Raw genomic sequence first — 18,324 nt, forward strand, 5'->3', positions numbered from 1 at the left:
TGAAGAGTGAATTTCCAGAGTAGCTGGGACTAAGGGAGCTGCCTAACTGAAATGGAGAAGACACAAGATTAGGTAAAGCATTCTGACAAGGCTCAAGCACCAGCTTCTCAAATTATATAATATGTGCTTTATTTTGCAAACAAGGTGCTGTTACAATGAATATGTAAAGGCCCTTGAGGTCCAAGGTCACACTGAAAAACGTGTAGTATGTGAATGGTTTCCTTGGCTCTCAGACTTCCAACTATAGGAAAACTTACAGCCATCTAAAGTAAATTCACCTGGTACAACAAATTTGGATATATATCCTTAAAATTTAACATCAAACATTAAGCATGTTTATTTGATAACTAAGCCAATAAAATGACAATTAAGGGTCCTAAACAAATTCAACTTTGGATTCTTCAAATCTTTGTCTACGTATGGACAAGTACACACATTTCCCCCTGCATCTTTTCAGTGGCTTAGGCTCACTGGAATCGTGCAGCTATGGGCAGTGCTGGCAAAAACCAAACAAATAATTAACGAGCTTGGTGCGGTATGATTCTTTTTCATTCTTATCACAGCCCTATGAGGTAGGTAATTCTATTTCTTTCTACAGAAGAGGCTTGGAGAGATCATTTAGTCAATGGCTGTGGTCAGGTCTGAACCCTTCTCTGCCGGTACTGTCTCCCAAGAGGACATAAGGCACACTTCAGGAGCAACAAAGCCAAGAGGAGAGCCTAGTCTGCTGAATCCTCAGTCCAGGGCGGTCTCCCTTAGTCCCTGCTACTCTGGAAAGTCACTCTCTAATTTACCACATTTGTTGCCATTGAAGTCATGTGTTGGAATCTAATCTAAAGAGCCAAACCTGTTCATTCATCAGTAAAAGGTCAAATCTAGTTGAACCATTCCGATTCTTTTTTAAATAAATCAGTTTATTTATGTATTTATTTATTGGCTGTGTTGGGTCTTCGTTGCAGCACAGGCTTTCTCTAATTGCAGCGAGCAGAGGCTATTCTTCGTTGAGATGCGTGGGCTTCTCACTGTGGTGGCTTCTCTTGTTGTGGCTCACGGGCTCTAGGAGCATGGGCTTCAGTAGTTGTGGCACACAGGCTTAGTTGCTCCACGACATGTGGGATCTTCCCAGACCAGGGATCAAACTAGTGTCCCCTGCATGGGCAGGAGGATTCTTAACCACTGCGCCACTAGGGAAGTTCCCATTCAGGTTCCTAAGTGTAATCCTGAACATACATGAAACATACATCTCTATTCCAAGCACCTGGTGGGCCCTGCCTTTCTGAACTATTCACCAGCTTTCACCTCCTGCTTTATCTATGTCAGAGTCGTCATCTCTGGAACGCTCTTCTCCCTCACTCTTCCTTGCCCATATCGATCCTGTGCCTCTCAGCATAAGGGCTGCTTCCTCAGCGAAGCCTGTCCAGTTCCCAGTCCATCACTCAGAGCATCCAATGTTCTTCCTCCCTAGCAGTGACCGCACTTGGCAGTGACCTCATGTGTGACTATCTCCTTGTGTGCCTCCCCCACTAGACGTCCCCCTCCACAAGGTCAGAGTCGGTGGCTGGCTGTGCAGCACCGGGCCCCTCCTCTATACAGCGCCCTGAACATGCAAGTGCTCATAAATGTTTATAGAATGGACTGAATGAATCTGTCAGTGATTCACAGTGTGAAGCCCAATTAACACCACCAATAAGAAAAAGAGGAACTGGGCATTCTGAGCCCTAACTGAGGAGGACACTTACAATGAGGGGGCTGCCACAGGCTTTTTAAATTGAAAAAATAATAATAATAATTGTGTGTGTGTGTGAGAGAGAGATAAAACATTATATTGAGTCTTTTAACAAGGATAACAACTAGCATCTTGGGGCTTTTGCTTCCCGATATCTTGGAGTTCTCTTCCTTAAAAAATGATCACAAGCAAAGAGAGATTTGCTCACACAGGAGATACACAGACTAAACATACAATTCAAGAGGCCTTCACAAGTGGTGACAATTCAAAGTAGTTAAAAAAGTATACTGAAACAGAAGAGCTGGACTCCTGGTCCTCCTGCTTATTGGCTAAATATCCTAAGTGATTTAAAGTGCCTGGGCCTCAGTTTCTTCACCTGTAAAATGGGGGAAAAAAGAATCTACTTCACCAGTACATTGAAGACAAAATGAAACAACCAACGACAACGTACTCTGTGAGCGATGAGGTGTAGTACAAACACTAGTTACAGAAAGCAGAAGCACGATCTGGGCCCAAGCCCAGCTTTCAGCCAAAGAACCATTTACACTTCTCAGAAAGAAGAGGGAACAAAGAATCACAAAGGTAATCTTTTTGGTTGTTTATTTCAATGCTCCCACAGACAGGGATTTAAGCTCTCAGCATCACACTTCTTGTAAAGCCACCCAGACACTTGAGAGGAGTGATCCAGGTGGCCTTCTCTTCCCTGTTCTCAACAATCTCATTTCCCTTTACCTGCCCCGATGGGTCCAGTGACCTACTCTACATCTCTTTCTTCATTTTTCCCAATTCTGGAGCAGGCTTTATTTTTCCACCAGCTCCCAGCATTCACACCTCATAGACAGAAATGTCAGGGGGTTCTCCACTCTGGTGACGGCTGGCGGAAACCCCTTTGCCTATGGCATCTCCCCAACCCTACCATCAGAGGCTTTCCACTGAGCCAAAGTACAAATACTCCCCGGAGAGGTCACCTCCAGCTGTTTGTATCTGAGGTATTCACCACAGACGGTGAACTCATTCATGATGCTTTTTCCTGGTGACAGAATGACAGCACGTGGCAAACACACAGAGAACATGGCACCTGTGTGCTTCTGGTAGCCCCTGAGATCAGCAGGGTGGAGTGAGGTACAGAATATGGAAAGGAGTTGGTAAAGATCCCAAAGACAAACTCATGATTTCTTCAGTTTTTAGCCTCGGGCTCACCCACACACAGATGCAGCGCTCTACTCACAGCCAAGGAGTGGGAGTGAAGCAAGGGTCTTGGGCTTGTTGGGTGGGAAAGAAGGGAGGCTGACATATGTAGGGGAAATGGTGGACCTGGCTGAGAAACAGTGGGATGGGGGCACTAGATGGGGCGGAGAGATAGGAAGGCAGAAAAGTGACAAATAAGGGCCCAGATGCCAATGTTACTGGTATTTATGGTATTATAATGTATCACATTCTACGTCAAATTGCTAAAGTACTACTCTCTTACTTCTCCTTCAGAAGGTAACAACTTGCTACCTTGAGAAGATACAGCTTTGAAAAGAAGTATAGAATAATGGCTAAATGAATTTTAAAGACATGAGTTTGAATCTCTAATCCATCAGATATTGACTGTGTGACTATAGGGAAATGACTTAACCTCTCTGTTTTCTCATGTATCGGACAGCACTTATCCTTATGGGGTTTTGTGAGGGTAAAATGTGATCGCATCTATAAGCTTTGCATAGTACCAGCCACAGGGCAGGGCTCAAAAAATGTTATATTTTTACCAAATGCAAGAGCCTGTTAAGGTCCTTCTCTTCAGCTCCAACAGTCCTTGGAGCCTGCAGTGCAGAGCACCCATAACCACTTAGCTCTAAAGTTTCACATATTTGTCAACAGAAATACCTTTTTACTTAATTGAAGGGCTGTGCGGTCTGCTTTCACACAGGTTATTTGTCAGGCCCGAGGGCAGGGCAAGAGGAGCAAATCCTGGGTTTACGACACACCTCTCTGAGCACACTCACCGAGTCTGGGTCTCGCTGCTGTTCGAGGAAAGCTGAGAATTCCACCAGGCGAAGTTTGGTTGTGCCAATGGAGCGGCCCTGCCAGGCCGGGACCGAGGGAGCTGGGGCTGACGCAGGCTCAAACCCTGAAACACCGATCGATCATCACCTTAAACCTGGCCGCTCGCCTCCCCTTGGGCTGCAGGCCAACCCCGGGACAGGGCCCTACAAAACGGACGACCCAGGAGGAAAGGCCAATAGGCCCGTGCACCAGAGTCCGGGGTGGAGCTGAGCCAGGTGGTGGTGGGTTCTGGCGGAGGAGCCCAGAGGCACGGCCAGCTGGAGGAGCGCAACACACGTGGCTCTTCCTAAAGCAGGCGCCAGCTCAGGTGAAGGGCTGTGGCGTGAGGACACCTAATCCTGCAAAGGGACCTCCCTGGGGACCACGGCAAGAGTGACGCAGGGCAGAAGTGGATGCTGGCAAAGATGTCCTGTGAGACAGGGATGTGCGGGCTCTCCCTGTGCTCGTCCATCTCCTTTCCCAGGACTGTGGTCACCAGCACTGTGGAACATTCTCTTGGATGCACCGTGGTGTTGGAGCAGAGGGCGACGTATGATGCATCCCAGTCCGGGGAGTTTATAATGAAGAGAGTCCCACTGAGTCTGTGTGCATGTGTGTGGTGGGAGGAGGCAGGTAGGCTGGCTGGGTTCATGTTTTCTAGTTGGGCTTCTATGCACCCTTAGAGCAAGGGTAATAGGAAGTGAAATACACTTCGCTAAGAAAGGATGAATGAAACCCTGTCTGCCCTCAAGGCTGAGATTGCCCAGTGTGGCCTGTTTATGACGAGGAAGGAACCACAGCAACTTCCCCTTTCAAGGATGGCCCAGGGTCCTGAGTGAAAGTGATCAGGCTTCCTCTTTCTTTAAAAGCCCATCAGAAGAGCTCTCTAGAGATGACTGAGGCAAATCAGGACCTGGGAGGGGACACCCCCGTGACCCTCCTGAGCTCCGGGCTATCCCTGCCTTAAGGAGGGTACAGGAGAGAAGGGGGCATCCGTGGCTCTGCAAGTGAGGGAGGGTGTGCAGCTGTGGAACAAAGCGAGAGGGGCCTGCAGAGACTCACCTGGAATGGGGGCTGTGACCGCTGGCTGGATGGGGTAGGCCTGCTGCACGAAGGGCTTGACGCTGGAGACAGAGGATAGAGAGAGTCAGAAACCACGACCGCAGCAGCGGCTACTTCCCAGGCCTGGTCTTGGCCTCCCAGGGCTAGGAACCCACCTGGGGGCCTCCCCACGTAAGGTTCCCTGCCTGCAGGTGGTAACACAGCCCAGCCAGAGCTCTGCCAAGACAGAGACCCAGCTACACTATCCCACTGAGAGGGGCCAGCAGGGTGCTGGGGACCAAGCTGCCCAGCCTCTTGCCAGCTCTGTGGGATGAGCTGGACAGACGCCAGCCTGCCTTGCACGTGCTGTGAGATCCACCTCTGAACCTCTCTTCTGGTCCCTGCAAAGCGTGAGGTCAGCAGTCACCGTTTCCAGGCAAGGACTGGAACATGTTTCAGGCTCTCCTTCTCTAGGCCAAACTGCTCTAGTTCTTTTCAGAATATATAAGCAGGAGTTCCTTTCTGCTTTTATCCCAGAGTGCTCTTATCTTCCAGCTTACTGAGCTCACTTCTGTTGGCCTCAAAGCATCAGTAAGATTTTCTATTAGCTACCCCCACTACAGGGAAAGTTGAAATAAAATGTGCCATAGGACCACCTCCACTGCCCTCTCTCGGGCAGGCACTTCCAGGAGGACCCCAGGCTCTGCCCCCCAAAACCAAGAAGGGAAGGAGACCCTCCTCCTGTTGCCAGCTGCGTGACCACTAACACATAAGGTGGGAGTGAGGTGTTTACACGTCTCCCAGATCTGAGCCGTCTCTTTCCTGCTATTGGCCTCAGTAGATAACAATGGGGGATGACACTGGTGATCTCAGGTTAAATCTCCCTTCTCCTCCAAGTCTGCAGGCAGTCTGGTGCCAGGAAACCTCTACTGGGGTGGGCTGTGACTAGCCCCTTGTTGTCTGTGCTGGCCCCTCCTCAGACTTACTCTTGTGAGGATCCAGGCTGCCCTGTTTGTATCATTCCCGGCCAGAACTGGAAGGAAAAATGCAAAAAGCTTTAGGGTTATGAGTTCACCTCAAAGCACAGCTCAGGATGTCTATGCACTATAATCCCTGCTAAAGACAGTGGATTCAGGTGGCGCAGTGGTTAGGAATCTGCCTGCCAGCGCAGGGGACATGGGTTCGATCCCTGGTCTGGGAAGATCCCACATGTCTCAGAGCAACTAAGTCCGTGTGCCACAACTACTGAGCCTGTGTTCTAGAGCCTGCGAGCCACAACGACTGAGCCTACATGCTGCAACTACTGAAGCCCGCGTGCTCGAGGGCCCATGTGCTGCAACTATTGAAGCCTGCATGCCTAGAGACCGTGCTCCACAAGAGGAGCCATTGCACTGAGAAGCCTGTGTACCGCAACGAACACAGAAGCCTGTGTCCCCGCTCGCCATAACTAGAGAGAAAGCCCATGCGCAGCAACGAGGACCCAATGCAGCCATAAATAAATACACAAATAAACAAACAAATACAGTGGGTTCAGATCATCCACTGGCTGCAAAATAACTTTCCCTAAATGCAAATACGGTCGCTGCCCCGCGGAATATTGCAACCTACAGCCCCCTCTAGCTCCTCTTCCTCAGAGAGATCATCTCTCTGAGGGCAGGGACCAGACAGCATCTCCTCAGTGCTCACCTGACACCCAACAGAAATCTGAGTGCACTGCAGAAGGTTCACAAATATTTCGTCTGCCTGCTTTATCCCGTGCCCGCCCACCCTTCCCTTCCTCCGTCCACTTTGAAGTGTTTCCTGTGTAACATTCTGCCTCCACAGCTCAGAGCACTGGGAGAGCACACAACTCAGAACGAGAGGCCAGGAGTTCTGAGCAGCAGTGCAGATACCTCCTTTGCTGTGAGCTTTACTGAGGCTTCTGGTACCTGCGGACGGCCAGCTGGAGAGGCAGTAGGATATAAAGGGAGTCAAACAGCCCTGAGCTTGAGTCCTGATATTGCTACCCATGTGATTATCATCAAGTTACCCGATCTCTTGTTTTGTTACTAATGAATTTCAGTTTTCTCATCTGTAAAATGGCAATAACAGTAAGAGGTATTATTGTGAGGATTAAATGAGATCATAACATTAAGCTTCTCAGCCCTTGGCAGGTGCAAAACGAAAATGGTAATACAATACTTTTGTCTCTTTAGGGGCTAGTTGCCATAAAGTGACCCTGAGGACATAGGAATAGACACCAAGGGCCATGATTAAAAAGACAGAGCTGAAGAGGCAGATAACAACCTGGAAGGGCACCATATGAGTGATACTTAATTCCACGTCTTCAGGGACTAAGCTCCTTCCCTCTCCTTTTCCCTCTTTCTCTTTCTCTCCCCCTCTCCCTCTCCCTAGCTCCCTGCCCTCTCTGGCCATTTTTCACCCAGCATCAGGGCACCACAAAGTGGTGCTTCCCCTCTCGTACACCTGACCCCATTAACGAGAAGTGCCAGGTGGGTGGTTTCGCGCTTGGCCGCGCCGAGCCCCTGCTCAGGGGCCATCATTACCGGATCCAGTTGTGACTTACCCCCGGCGCCCCCGGGAAGGTGGGGCGTGGAATCCCGGGCAGCCCCAGCTTGCTGTGAATGGCAGTGGCCGAGACGATCTGGGCTGACGACATAGCGGCCATGTGCTGCAGGGCCTTGTCCTTGGCAGTCTGATCCTTGAAGGTGACAGTGACACACAGACTTAATATACAACACATGGCTGCCAGGCAGCTTAAACAGGCACAGCCACGAGCACAGGGACTAAAATACAGAGCCACAAAAGAGGCCGGAAAAGCAAACATGCACGGATAAATAAACACAGCCAGAAGGCTAAAACACACTCAACCTACTGTAACTCTGAACGTTTACTGAGAACACCCAGTAGCACGGGAAAAAAAATTTCTTTTAAATCCATTTTCCAACAGAATGGGAAGCCTCTGAGAAGACTGGACAATGTATTTATTTTTCCAGCTTCCACAGGGAGATGTCTCCAATCACTTAACAGACTCAAGGAGAGAGAAAAAAAAGGCCCTGCTTTCAAGCACACAGACCGGAGGAGGGTGAGAGAAGAGGCGTGGCTGTGGATCCGGGGTAGGGCCATCCGCAGAGTGCCGGGAGGCCAGTCGGTGCGCGCGGCCTGGCAGCCCTGGCAGACACCTGGCGGGCAGGCTCAGAAGCAGCGGGGCAGGGGCGCGATGGCCGGGCCAAGCAGCATGCTGGCGGGGGGCATGCTTTCTCAGGTGTCCCCGCCTGCGTCGAAGGCTGGACGGGTTCTTTCTACAGCCAAGGACACAGGGGATGCTACCGGGTAAGTGGTTTCTCCTTTTCCTGAAAGGGTCTTTTCTAGAAAAGCCAAGGCTGATAACACACAGCTAGCCAAAAAGTCTGCCAAGCACAGCTAAAGTACAGAATACTCAATTTGGTGAAAATACTTACCATGCTTGTTACCTGGATACAACAATAAACAATTTGTTAAAAGAATTGCGTACAAAGGCAGGGTTATTTTTCTTCTTAGTTAAAAAATATACACGTATATAAACACATGATACTTGGGTATAATAAAATGCATAGGAATGTGGGGTTTGTTTTTTTTCTCCCCCACATTTTAGGAGAGATGTGTGACATCTAGAAGGGCAATTACCAATCACCCAACTCTTTGAGCTGGTAGTGAGGCTTCCCCAGTACAGATGGAGAAATGACCGAGCCCCTGGTGTGTGACAGACCCTGATTGGGGGGGGCAGGGCTTCACACTCAGTAAACATGTCGAAATTTCTGGCTGCTTGCAGAAGGTCTATACAAGCTATACCAGGCCCAGACGCCGTCAAAGCAGGAGCAAAATGGTGACATCAAAGTAAAAGAAGCGCTCTCCACAGCTGCCACTCAGGGTTCAGACAGAGAGTGAAGGTCAAGGGAAGCTTCAGGCTAAGACACTCAGTACCAGCTGAGAGGTGGCTTCAATGTTTACAGATTTACCCAAAGGTGATGAATAAACATGCTGAGGCGCCAAAGGCAAGGCCAAAAGGGGGGCGGGGGGGAGAACTCAAAGCCTACAAGACAAGGAGTAGAGGGTTCTAAGGAGATCAATCAGGCGCTCCGGAGGTGTAGACACCACTTTGCCCCATAACTGCCAGGAGCACCACGTGAATTTTCAAAAAGCTTATATTAACCCTTGAAAAAAAGAGCCTAACACTTGCATAAAATTTTATATTTCATATATTTCTCTGACTCTCAACTGAAAAAGTGAGCCTCATCTAACAGCTCCTCGGGGAGACACACGGTCATTATGAATATCTAAAGGGCACTGCTACAGCTGAATGACACCATGAGGGCCCCGGATGCCTGCAGGATTACGGGTCCTCAGTGACCGAAGTGATGCCTTTGCTGCCGCTGGTCAGATGGCTTTCTTCAAGTCGAAGCTCCATTTGCTAATCTGATGAATGTTCCAATCTAAAGCTAGCTTCCTCTGGTAACTGTTTTTTAAAAGACCCAAAACATTCCAGACACTGAGATGCCAGGAAAAAGGACAAATGTTGAAGTCAGTTGAATTTTATGATAAACTATGTGTGTGCAAGTGTCCTACAGCCAAACTGAGCCTGACACACGCAGATCTGCCCGTCAGTCTACCCTTAGCTGGTCCTTCGGTTGCCCCTGCCCCACATCCCCTCATAGGGTAACCCAGGTATAATGAGCAGGAAACCTGGCTCAGTCACACTTATTTCCTTCTTTGTCAAGAGCACCTTGACATCAACACAAGCTCGTGGGTTTCTCTTTGGACCAGTCACTTTGGATTCCAGCCCCCAAGTCATTTAACCCCTAATAAAAGCTTATCAATGCCCTCAAAGTGATTTCTGAAACTGAAGGAACAGAATGGGTATAACCACAGGTACCTCCCCAACGAGCTACAAGCCCTACACCCTCTCCGGGGCCCAGCTCGGAGAAGCCAAGAAAATGGCAGCCCAGGCTTCTTGCCTGCCTGCCTGATGCAGACTGCGGAAGAACTAGGAAAGAGCTGTGGGCTTGGCTCTATTCCAAAAGTACGTCGCAGGGCCTCTCTCAGACCTGCGATTTCTGCGCTTATGAAATGCTGATGACAGGGGCGGTTCTGCTTGCCCAAATACAGAGTGCATTTGTGTACACTAGGGTGGACTGACCAAGAATTGTTAAGTCCAGGTCTAAGTGGAAATAAGTCCCTACATCTCCATAACCCACTCTTATTCTATTAGCGTTGCTTGAGATGTTTCCCTTTGCTAGGCTGATGTAAAAGTTCTTCAAAATGTTAAAATGTTTTCTAACAGAGAAATCAGTCAACGAGGAAAGGAGAAAAGTCACCACCTTTTGCTGTTTATGTCACATAGCTTCGGACCGCTTCAGAATATGGTCTTTTTCTTTTGTTAAATAAAGTCAGGTTTGACTCTCTTATCACCCAGCATTCCATCAGGTATCCAAATGAAAACAGAAGTTCAAAAGCAGGAGAGCAAATCAGTTGCTTCAAGCACACCAACCAGCTCTATGTCAGTAAAAGGCGTACATGCTGGGGAGTCTGGAGACCTGGTTCCAAACCTGCCCTCCACCTGACATTAATGGGCTGTATTACCTTGGGCAAATCACTTCACATTCTAATTTTCTTCATTTACAAAGGAAAGACTTGCACTTTATTCTCCAAAGGTTTTCTGGTTCTACAAGTATTTGTAGTTATGAGTTTGAGTTCCATTATAAGCAAATACATCTTAATACATATAGGTGAAAAACTTCTACTGAAAAGTCGGCAGGATGTTAAAATTTGGGCAGTTCTCAGCTGCCTGTCCTAATAGAGAGAAAGACAAGTGCAGAGTGGAAATCTTATCTCAAGTAGAGGTTCTTTCTGCACTTGACCTACCTATTTGAGAATAGGCAATTTTCTACAAATGGACTAAAACGTCTATACCAGTGATTTCCTCCTTTTTGTAGTGGTGGCATTCTGAGTACGCATTTAATTTTATAACATCTCCCCTCTACCTATGATATACACTGGAAAATTAAGACGATTTAATTTTTTGTTTAAAATCTAAAGTAACCCCACAGATAATAAGCACCAACAGAGATACCTTGAAATCAGAACCGAGGGCCTGGCTGTAGACCTGCTTATCCTGAAATGGGAGTGCAGAAGGACACTGAGCTGAGAGATTTCAATGGAAGGATCTCTAAATTGTAATTTTCAGCCTAGAGATACATGCCTGGCTTTGAAGAAATTCTAACTCTCAGTGTCAGACCTGAGTAAATGGCTTCTCTGTGTCATTCTAGTCTAATATCCTGGACTTTTAAACATTCCACTCTGTCATTACCACCTACCCCCAGAATAAAGGGGGTGGAATGGGGTCACTATTCCATCCAAACAACAACAGCTTAAGGAAAGCCAAAGGTATGTGCTACATTTGTATACCACATTACATTTATTCTAAGAAGTTTTCACACTTAATATTTCTGAGATTTGGAAGAGATTTACAAAGGATGAGCACACTGTTTCACCCTGAAAAACTGTTATTAAGCCGATACTGAGTTATCCACGATGTCTTAGATCACAGGAAATACTGAGTGTATGCATGTGTACCTATGAACATGCATGAAGAAAAATGTGTCCTAGGAAAAAGCTTGAACAACTTCACACTGACTCCCTTTTACTGATTTTAAACCCCTCGATTCCTAAGATTATAAAGGATGAGGCCATAAAAAACAGAAGTGGGGAAATAAAAGGCAAATCTCTCTTATCCAACCAAACCCTAACTCAAGCCCACAACCTGGAACATGGAAAATACTTATGGAGCAGGAAACATGGGTCTAAGACTGCTGATGGAGTGCTGAGAACAAACAACCCATGTGACCCAAGAGTGAGGGCAGACTCAGTACCCACTTGACTCTCTTCCTGCCCCATTCTTGGCACACCTCGCCGTCAACGGCCTCACTGCCTCCACCAGGCGGGGTCCGGCAGGCCGTGGCAGACATAAACCTCACAGCCTGAAGTCTTTCAAACTATTATTACTAAGTAATAATTTCAAATTATTATTACTAAGTAAACAGGCTTTCATATTTCATGAAGCAGAGCAAGGCTGCGGCTACAACTCTGGGTTCAGCTGACTGTCTCCTTCTTACTGCTGAAAAGTACACAATGTTTGGAAAATGCCTTCATGTAATATCCATGACAGGAAGGCAGCCTATCGTAGATGCATATGGCTGGAGTGGTGTGCTCTTCAAAATCAAGGACATTTTATGAATCAGTCTCTGGAAAGTAGGGGACTGTTTTCTCAGCTTTTGAATATTCTGGGGAATCAATTATCTCACAATTCCTAGTTATTAACCATAAACATCTTCAAGATAATATAAAATGTCACATGCTTGCATGTACAATATTACAGTGGCTATATATGAAATTGGAATGAACAGCATACTAAATCAATATACTCCTGCTTACTCAGGGGCCATCATTTCAGAATTTAAAGACGCCACTCTAATTTATTCTATGGAAGCCCACCAATACATCACGAAAAACAGGTACAGTCGAAAAGAAAAAAGACCATGGATTTGAAAACTTTTGATAGCTATTAAATGTTTTTCTCCAAATAGACTTCTCTCAGCAATATAAAAATACAGTACATGAGAGGAAAGATAGCCGTTGGCTTGCAAGATCACTTTTTCAGAAAAAGACAAAACAGAATACTTTCCTAAGAAGTAATTCTGCTGATGTTGTTCCTAATCTCGTACTATGTGGCTTCACATGACCTCTGCAGTTATTAGCAGTAGCCGCTGAGCCGATAAACACCACAAGAGTCTATGATGGCTTGGAGAAAGGATGGAGGGCACTTGAATTTCTCTAGCCATGATCTCTAATTTGCTTATTATTAGAGAAAGCAGGAGTAAATACAAAAGGGCCTATTTCGGGCGGGCAACGGCTAATGCCGAGGAGAGAGGGCACATTCATGCTTCTCCTGACTTGCCATGTAATGAGTAGCAATTAATTCATCTTATTGTATTTCCAAATGCCAAAGACTCCATTCACATCAAAGAAAAATTTTTCAAGGCTTTCACCATTGTCCATCTTTAAATGTACTGGGCTATATTTAGTATTTTATCATTGTCAACAGTATTTGCTGTAATTCTCAGGTGGGGCTTAGCATCATAAAGGACTTGCACACAAGGATCCAGGTGATTAGTAGGTGTGCCTGATGACCTTCTACCAGGAAGCCTGGGATTTAGATCAGCTAACGCTAGGTCTGGGTGTTGGGGAGAAGGGACCCACTAACCTTAGCCCCTTTCCCCTGGGGCTAAGAGGCAGGAGGCAAACCTCCCTTGAAAATCCAGAAAGGACCAGCTCCCACCACGCATCTTCTCTGTTTAATTCAAACAAACAGACACAATGAAAACAGGGCTTGGCTGAGGGAGATAATGGAACAGCATCTCGAGCCAAGGCAATGAGCCCTCATCCTCAACCAGCAAGCACTCTGTAAGGAGGTGGCATGACACCACGTGAAGAGCTTGGGCTGCGGTGCCAGATAGCCCTGGGACCAAATTCAGATTTGTGACCCTGGGTGAGTCCCTTAGCCGTTGCAAGCCTCTGCATCCTCATTTGCAAAGTAGGCACAACACCCCCTTTAGGAGTGCTCTGAGAACTGCATCAACCACTCTGAGCGTACAGTGCCCGCAGCCTTGCCATTGTGTGGACTTGCATTCTATGGGGCCCACATGACCGACCAGCCATGCTCAAGTCTTCTGGAGACCTGAAATGTGAGGAGCCCTGGTCCTGAGTACATAATCTCTGGGCTCAATGTGATTCTAGGGCATTGTCTATATCGGAGGCCAGTTAACGATGGGATTTCTCAAGGAAGGGATAAAAATGTAAAATGAGGCTATTTCTGTTGCCCTTAAAAGACAAAATCCAGACCTGGCTCAGCTGACACAGTAAGGTAAAATGTATTCGGTCCTCTAGTTTATACTGTAAGTTCTGTATCTTCACACCATTGATGAGAGGTTCTAATTCCCTCACATCCAAGAACAAGAAATGAACTGTCTCCAGTCTTGGTTTTAACCCAGTTAAATTAAAAACAAGGTAATGAAAATATTGTTGAGGAGAGAGGGTACATGTCATGAATGCAAAAGAAGTCCCTGAATATTGGGAGATGCCAGGAAAGGCGGTGTATCACTTCCCAAATCCTGCAACAAGGCCAAGTGTCTTGGTGCTGGCGCCGAGACAAAGGAGTTGGTTGTTTCAGGCTTCTTTTGGCCTTGTGTACTGCTGCTGACAGTCAATGCCTGAAGGAGCAAAGTGGCTCAGAGGGCCATGGGGAACACCACTGGATGAAGTGAAGCATGTCTTCCCCGTGGAAAGGCCCATTCCTGGGTGGAAGCAGTGGTGACACAGCCAGGATTCGTCAGTGTGGATGCAGCAAAGCCCCAGCAATGTCCTTGAACTCCTCATGAGAATTAAATCAACAATTTGAACTTTAAGCACTCTGCTTATTGGGAGGAACGGCGGCTTGGAAAGAATGGCCTGCTCAGAAATCAAATCACAAAGGCCACCAGGGCGAGAATGAAGAAAATGGCCCCGGGGAGCACATGGAGCTCGTAAATTAGTCACCAACGACTGGACACAATCAGAGAAGCTCAGGCCTTTTTCTGCTCTACTGGGATGATGCAATGTCAGCAAGTACAGGCTTTTCTTCAATACAATCCAGAGCTTGACACGAATACGTCAACTGCCTAAGATGTACTCCTGCTGAGGTTAGGGCAGAACGAAGACTTCCTTTCCTCTTAGCACTGTCTGGAGTCATGCACTCACCAAAACACACCCCAGACCAGAAGCGGCCTCGTCCACCTTCAGAGGAAGATGAGGATGGTCCAGTGTGCTGGTGGTCTGCAGAGCTTGGCTGTGGCTCGCACAAGCCTCTGCAGCCAGCAAAGAAAGGACTGCCTTTTTGCTGCTATCAGGGAAAGGAGGCCTCTGGGCAGGGACTGGACAACCTCTCAGGACAAACGAACACAAAGAGACTCAGAGCAGGAAACTTTAAGTAGGAACTCTGAGTAGGAAAGAAGACTGTTTATAGTGCATGGAGAATACTTCTACAGCCTTTCTACATGCTGGGATAATAAGTGCCTGGAGCTTTTTTTTTCAAACAAACAAAAAAGTTAATGACCTCTTGATGAGTTAACCGTGAGTGAAATAATTCAAAGTAGGGAATCATTTCTAAAGTTGCAGGCCAGTCCTCAGACTGTAGCACACGAAGTCTTCTCAGACAGGCTGCTGCTGCTCACTGCTCAATCGCAAATCCCAACGAGGGGATAAACTAGAGGCAAGGGGGAGATGGCAGATAATACATGAAACCAGCATAGGTGACAATGCTGTAGGTGCAGCTGGTGACACAAGGGCCAAGGGAGATCTCTGAGTCTGCATCCGTGGAATTCCTCAGTGCATGTTCTATAGACCTATAAGCTACCTGCACGCTGTAACTGCACAGATCTATCTTCTACTTTATAATTAGAAGCAGGCACCTGAAGAGTGGTGGGCCAAAAGGATCCTGTCTGGGCAGGAGCCAAATGCGTGGTCCTCCCATCACCAAGAAATGACTCTCTTCTAGACCACCAGTTATCACATTCTGATTTGTCTTTCAGACATTTTAGTCAAGAAAATTGAAAAAAGAAAACAAACAAACAAAAAAACGTATATATTTGATGTCCAATATTCTGGCACTCTGGCCTTGCATTTCCAATCTATCTTAGGGCCTCTGGATCTCACCTGCACTCTGCTGGCCCCTTCACCCTTACTCCCTACTACCCCAGTCTCCCTGCTCCTGGTTCTTGGTCTCCTCACATCACTCCTTGACCTCTCCAACTATGCCCTAGTTTTTCTTGCCCCTTGCATCTCTCTTATGGTTGCATTCTGTGTCCAAGGCCATCCCAAGTTGTTGGCCCAGTCTACCCTGGCTCAGGCCAGGATAAACTGAAGAGAAAGACTCTCATGTTGGTGCCAACGGCTTTAGCACAAGTTCACAGTAGACAATGGGTAAAAATCTACATTAGTTTTAGGATAAGGGCAAAAGGAGAAGAGACAGTTTTCACTGGATTCGATTTTCTCAGGGAAATACTAAATGGCAAGGAAAGACACTGATGAGTTGGGGGTTGGGGGAGACTGAGATTGGTTGGGGAAGGAGAGTCGGTAGAGAAAATTAGAAAAAGTAAGAATAATGCTTTGCCGTTTGATTTCCTTCACTTAAAAAAAAAACTTAAAGGAAATATAATGAAAATAATCATTTCTGGATAGTACAAACAGGAATGTTTAATATGTCGTTCTCTGCACTTTTTGCTGTACTTAAAATTTAGCAACAAAAACTTCAGTTAATTTTGGTGTACACTCTCAGTTAATGGCCATTACTTTAGGAGAACCCAGGCTTTTAATAACCTAAGTTTTAAATACTGCTACTGAAAAGTTTCAATGTACACTTTTCAGACTTAATAAGAATAGAACTTTTAAACATAATTCATTCTTTAAAAACAATTAGCAAGAAAGAGTGCGCAGCAGTGAGAGTGGAGTGGAGACCAGCCAAGGCTGGCAATAAGGATGGATGAGCGCCACAGAGCAGGGTCCCAGGATGCCTGGTCAGCCCCTGGTCCAGGCCCACCTTTCTCCCTCGGCCTCTTACAGCAGCCCCTGAATTAGCCTCCAGGCCTCCAGCTTTGTCTCGCTCCTGGCCATCCTCTGAAAGTCGCTGCAGGGATCTTTCCAAAGCAGAACTCTGAGCAACCCCTGCGTGCTCTCCAAACTCCTCAGATGAACTTCACTCCTCCTGCTTCATTCCTTGCCTCTGGCTAAATGATGTTCTTCATGGCCCCAACCTCCCCCCCCCCCCACCCCCATCCTCTGTGAAAATTCTCTGCCCTCCTCTACACTTGGTTCTAATGGCACCTCCTCTCTGGGGCTTCTTTAATTCTCCCACACTCAGAATTAATCATTCTTTTCGCTGCGTGGTCTTTGAATTTCTACTACAGAGCCCCCTAGGTGGGGACAATCCACTGGGAATCTTGTATTTTCCCCACATGTGGATAAAAATAACAGAAAGGATGAGTGTTCCCCAGGAACAGAGACTCTGCTTATTCAACTTCCCATGCCCAAGATCTACTAAAGGGTCTAGAACACATGGCTTCTCGATGGAACCATTACTGGACTGAATTAAGTGATCATTTCCGCTCTTTTAAAAGTTCAAATCACCATGGAAATCTTAAGCATTTACTAAAACAATTTTTTCAAAAACAAAAATGAAAGTGCACGCATTTTGGGTTGACCTGGCTCACAAACAAGCTCTTTGAGAACCACTGCACTTAGCAGAGGTATCAAGCTGACCGCTGAAACACATCCTAACAGATTTCCAAGAGCGTGACTTCTGTAGCTAGGATGACTCATCCACAACCGTGACATGAGAATAACCACTCTCTCTGGAGCCTGTTTTCTTCAGAAGAACACGGCAGAACAGGCTACAGAACTTAAAAAACGTGGGCTTTAGGCAGGACCCCTGAGCTGTCCCATGAAGGCCAGAGGGATGGCTGAGAGGTGGGCATTTCCTTTTCCTTCTGCCTAAAGCAGTGTGTTTCCAAACCTTATTCAACCGAACCAGCCAAAGAGGCCATTGTTAAGGATGAGAAAGTGTGAGCTTTAATTAAAACGGCTTTTACTTTTTCATGTATTGAAATTTTCCAGTAAGACTGCAATCTGAAATGTGAGTTTTGCTGCTTAAAAAGGCTGGAAAACCACCAGCCTAAAGAATTCTCCCGCACCCCTCCAGGGGAAGTGAAGAGAGGCTCTCACAGGCAGGAGGGCGCCCTGGGAAGCCACACCTGGCCCTGGCCTTGGCCCCAGGTGTGAGCAAACCACTTCTTCAAATTCCAAGGGAGGACAGGGAAATGAAACTTGGCTTCAGTCCCCACAGGAGGGCCACAGGCTTTTGTCCACCCCAGAGAACAGAAATCCTTTGACTTCTAAGCATGTGGGGAAATGGCGAGGAGCCTGGCTGGGCAGGCACGGCAAGGACAGGTCCAGAGACGGCCAGTCAATAGCTACCTCCTCCAGGAAGCCGTGCTACATCGTCTCAGACAGAGCACAGCACCTCTTGTGAGGCTGGGTACTTCCCGCCACCCCCACCCCTGCTAAGACGCTACCTCTGCCGTCTGCTGGGATGACTTCAACTCTCCGCGGCAAGTTTATCTCATTAGCTAGTGTGGGAAGCCAGGAAGACAGCGGCTATCGGCCTGACCCCACAAGGAACTTGGTGAGGATGCTCATGCCTAACTCCTGCAGGTGTTAGGCTCCAGAGCTGAACAAGAACAAGAAAGGGTAGACGGAGCAGGGAGGTCTGCCGCTCCTACCAGGCGGAGGGGCCTGAGCCATTTCCTGGTAATGGCTGGTTAGGAAGGTTAAGGGGACCACCTGTGACATAAAATGCCTGTGGGGAGTGACGGCAGCAGTGTCCCTGCTGGCAGGTGACAGCC

At 47.3% G+C, this 18,324-nt stretch overlaps 1 protein-coding gene across 10 annotated transcripts in view; it reads right to left on the reverse strand.

The window, feature by feature from the left end:
- Positions 1-18,324, reverse strand: part of TEAD1 (TEA domain transcription factor 1) — a 257,074-nt gene that overhangs the window by 49,462 nt on the left and 189,288 nt on the right. For 6 of the 10 annotated variants that reach the window (XM_057747393.1, XM_057747390.1, XM_057747391.1 and 3 more), the window contains 5 exons: positions 8,257-8,268; positions 7,362-7,496; positions 5,782-5,828; positions 4,817-4,878; positions 3,715-3,839 (listed from right to left, as the gene is read on the reverse strand). In XM_057747393.1, coding sequence (XP_057603376.1) covers positions 3,715-3,839; positions 4,817-4,878; positions 5,782-5,828; positions 7,362-7,496; positions 8,257-8,268 — 381 coding nt within the window. The remainder of the gene's footprint in view (positions 1-3,714; positions 3,840-4,816; positions 4,879-5,781; positions 5,829-7,361; positions 7,497-8,256; positions 8,269-18,324) is intronic. The other 4 variants (XM_057747392.1, XM_057747389.1, XM_057747387.1 and 1 more) reach the window with 1 other exon arrangement.

This window comes from Hippopotamus amphibius, chromosome 9 (genome assembly GCF_030028045.1).
Source record: "Hippopotamus amphibius kiboko isolate mHipAmp2 chromosome 9, mHipAmp2.hap2, whole genome shotgun sequence".
In the NCBI taxonomy this organism is placed as follows: domain Eukaryota; kingdom Metazoa; phylum Chordata; class Mammalia; order Artiodactyla; family Hippopotamidae; genus Hippopotamus; species Hippopotamus amphibius.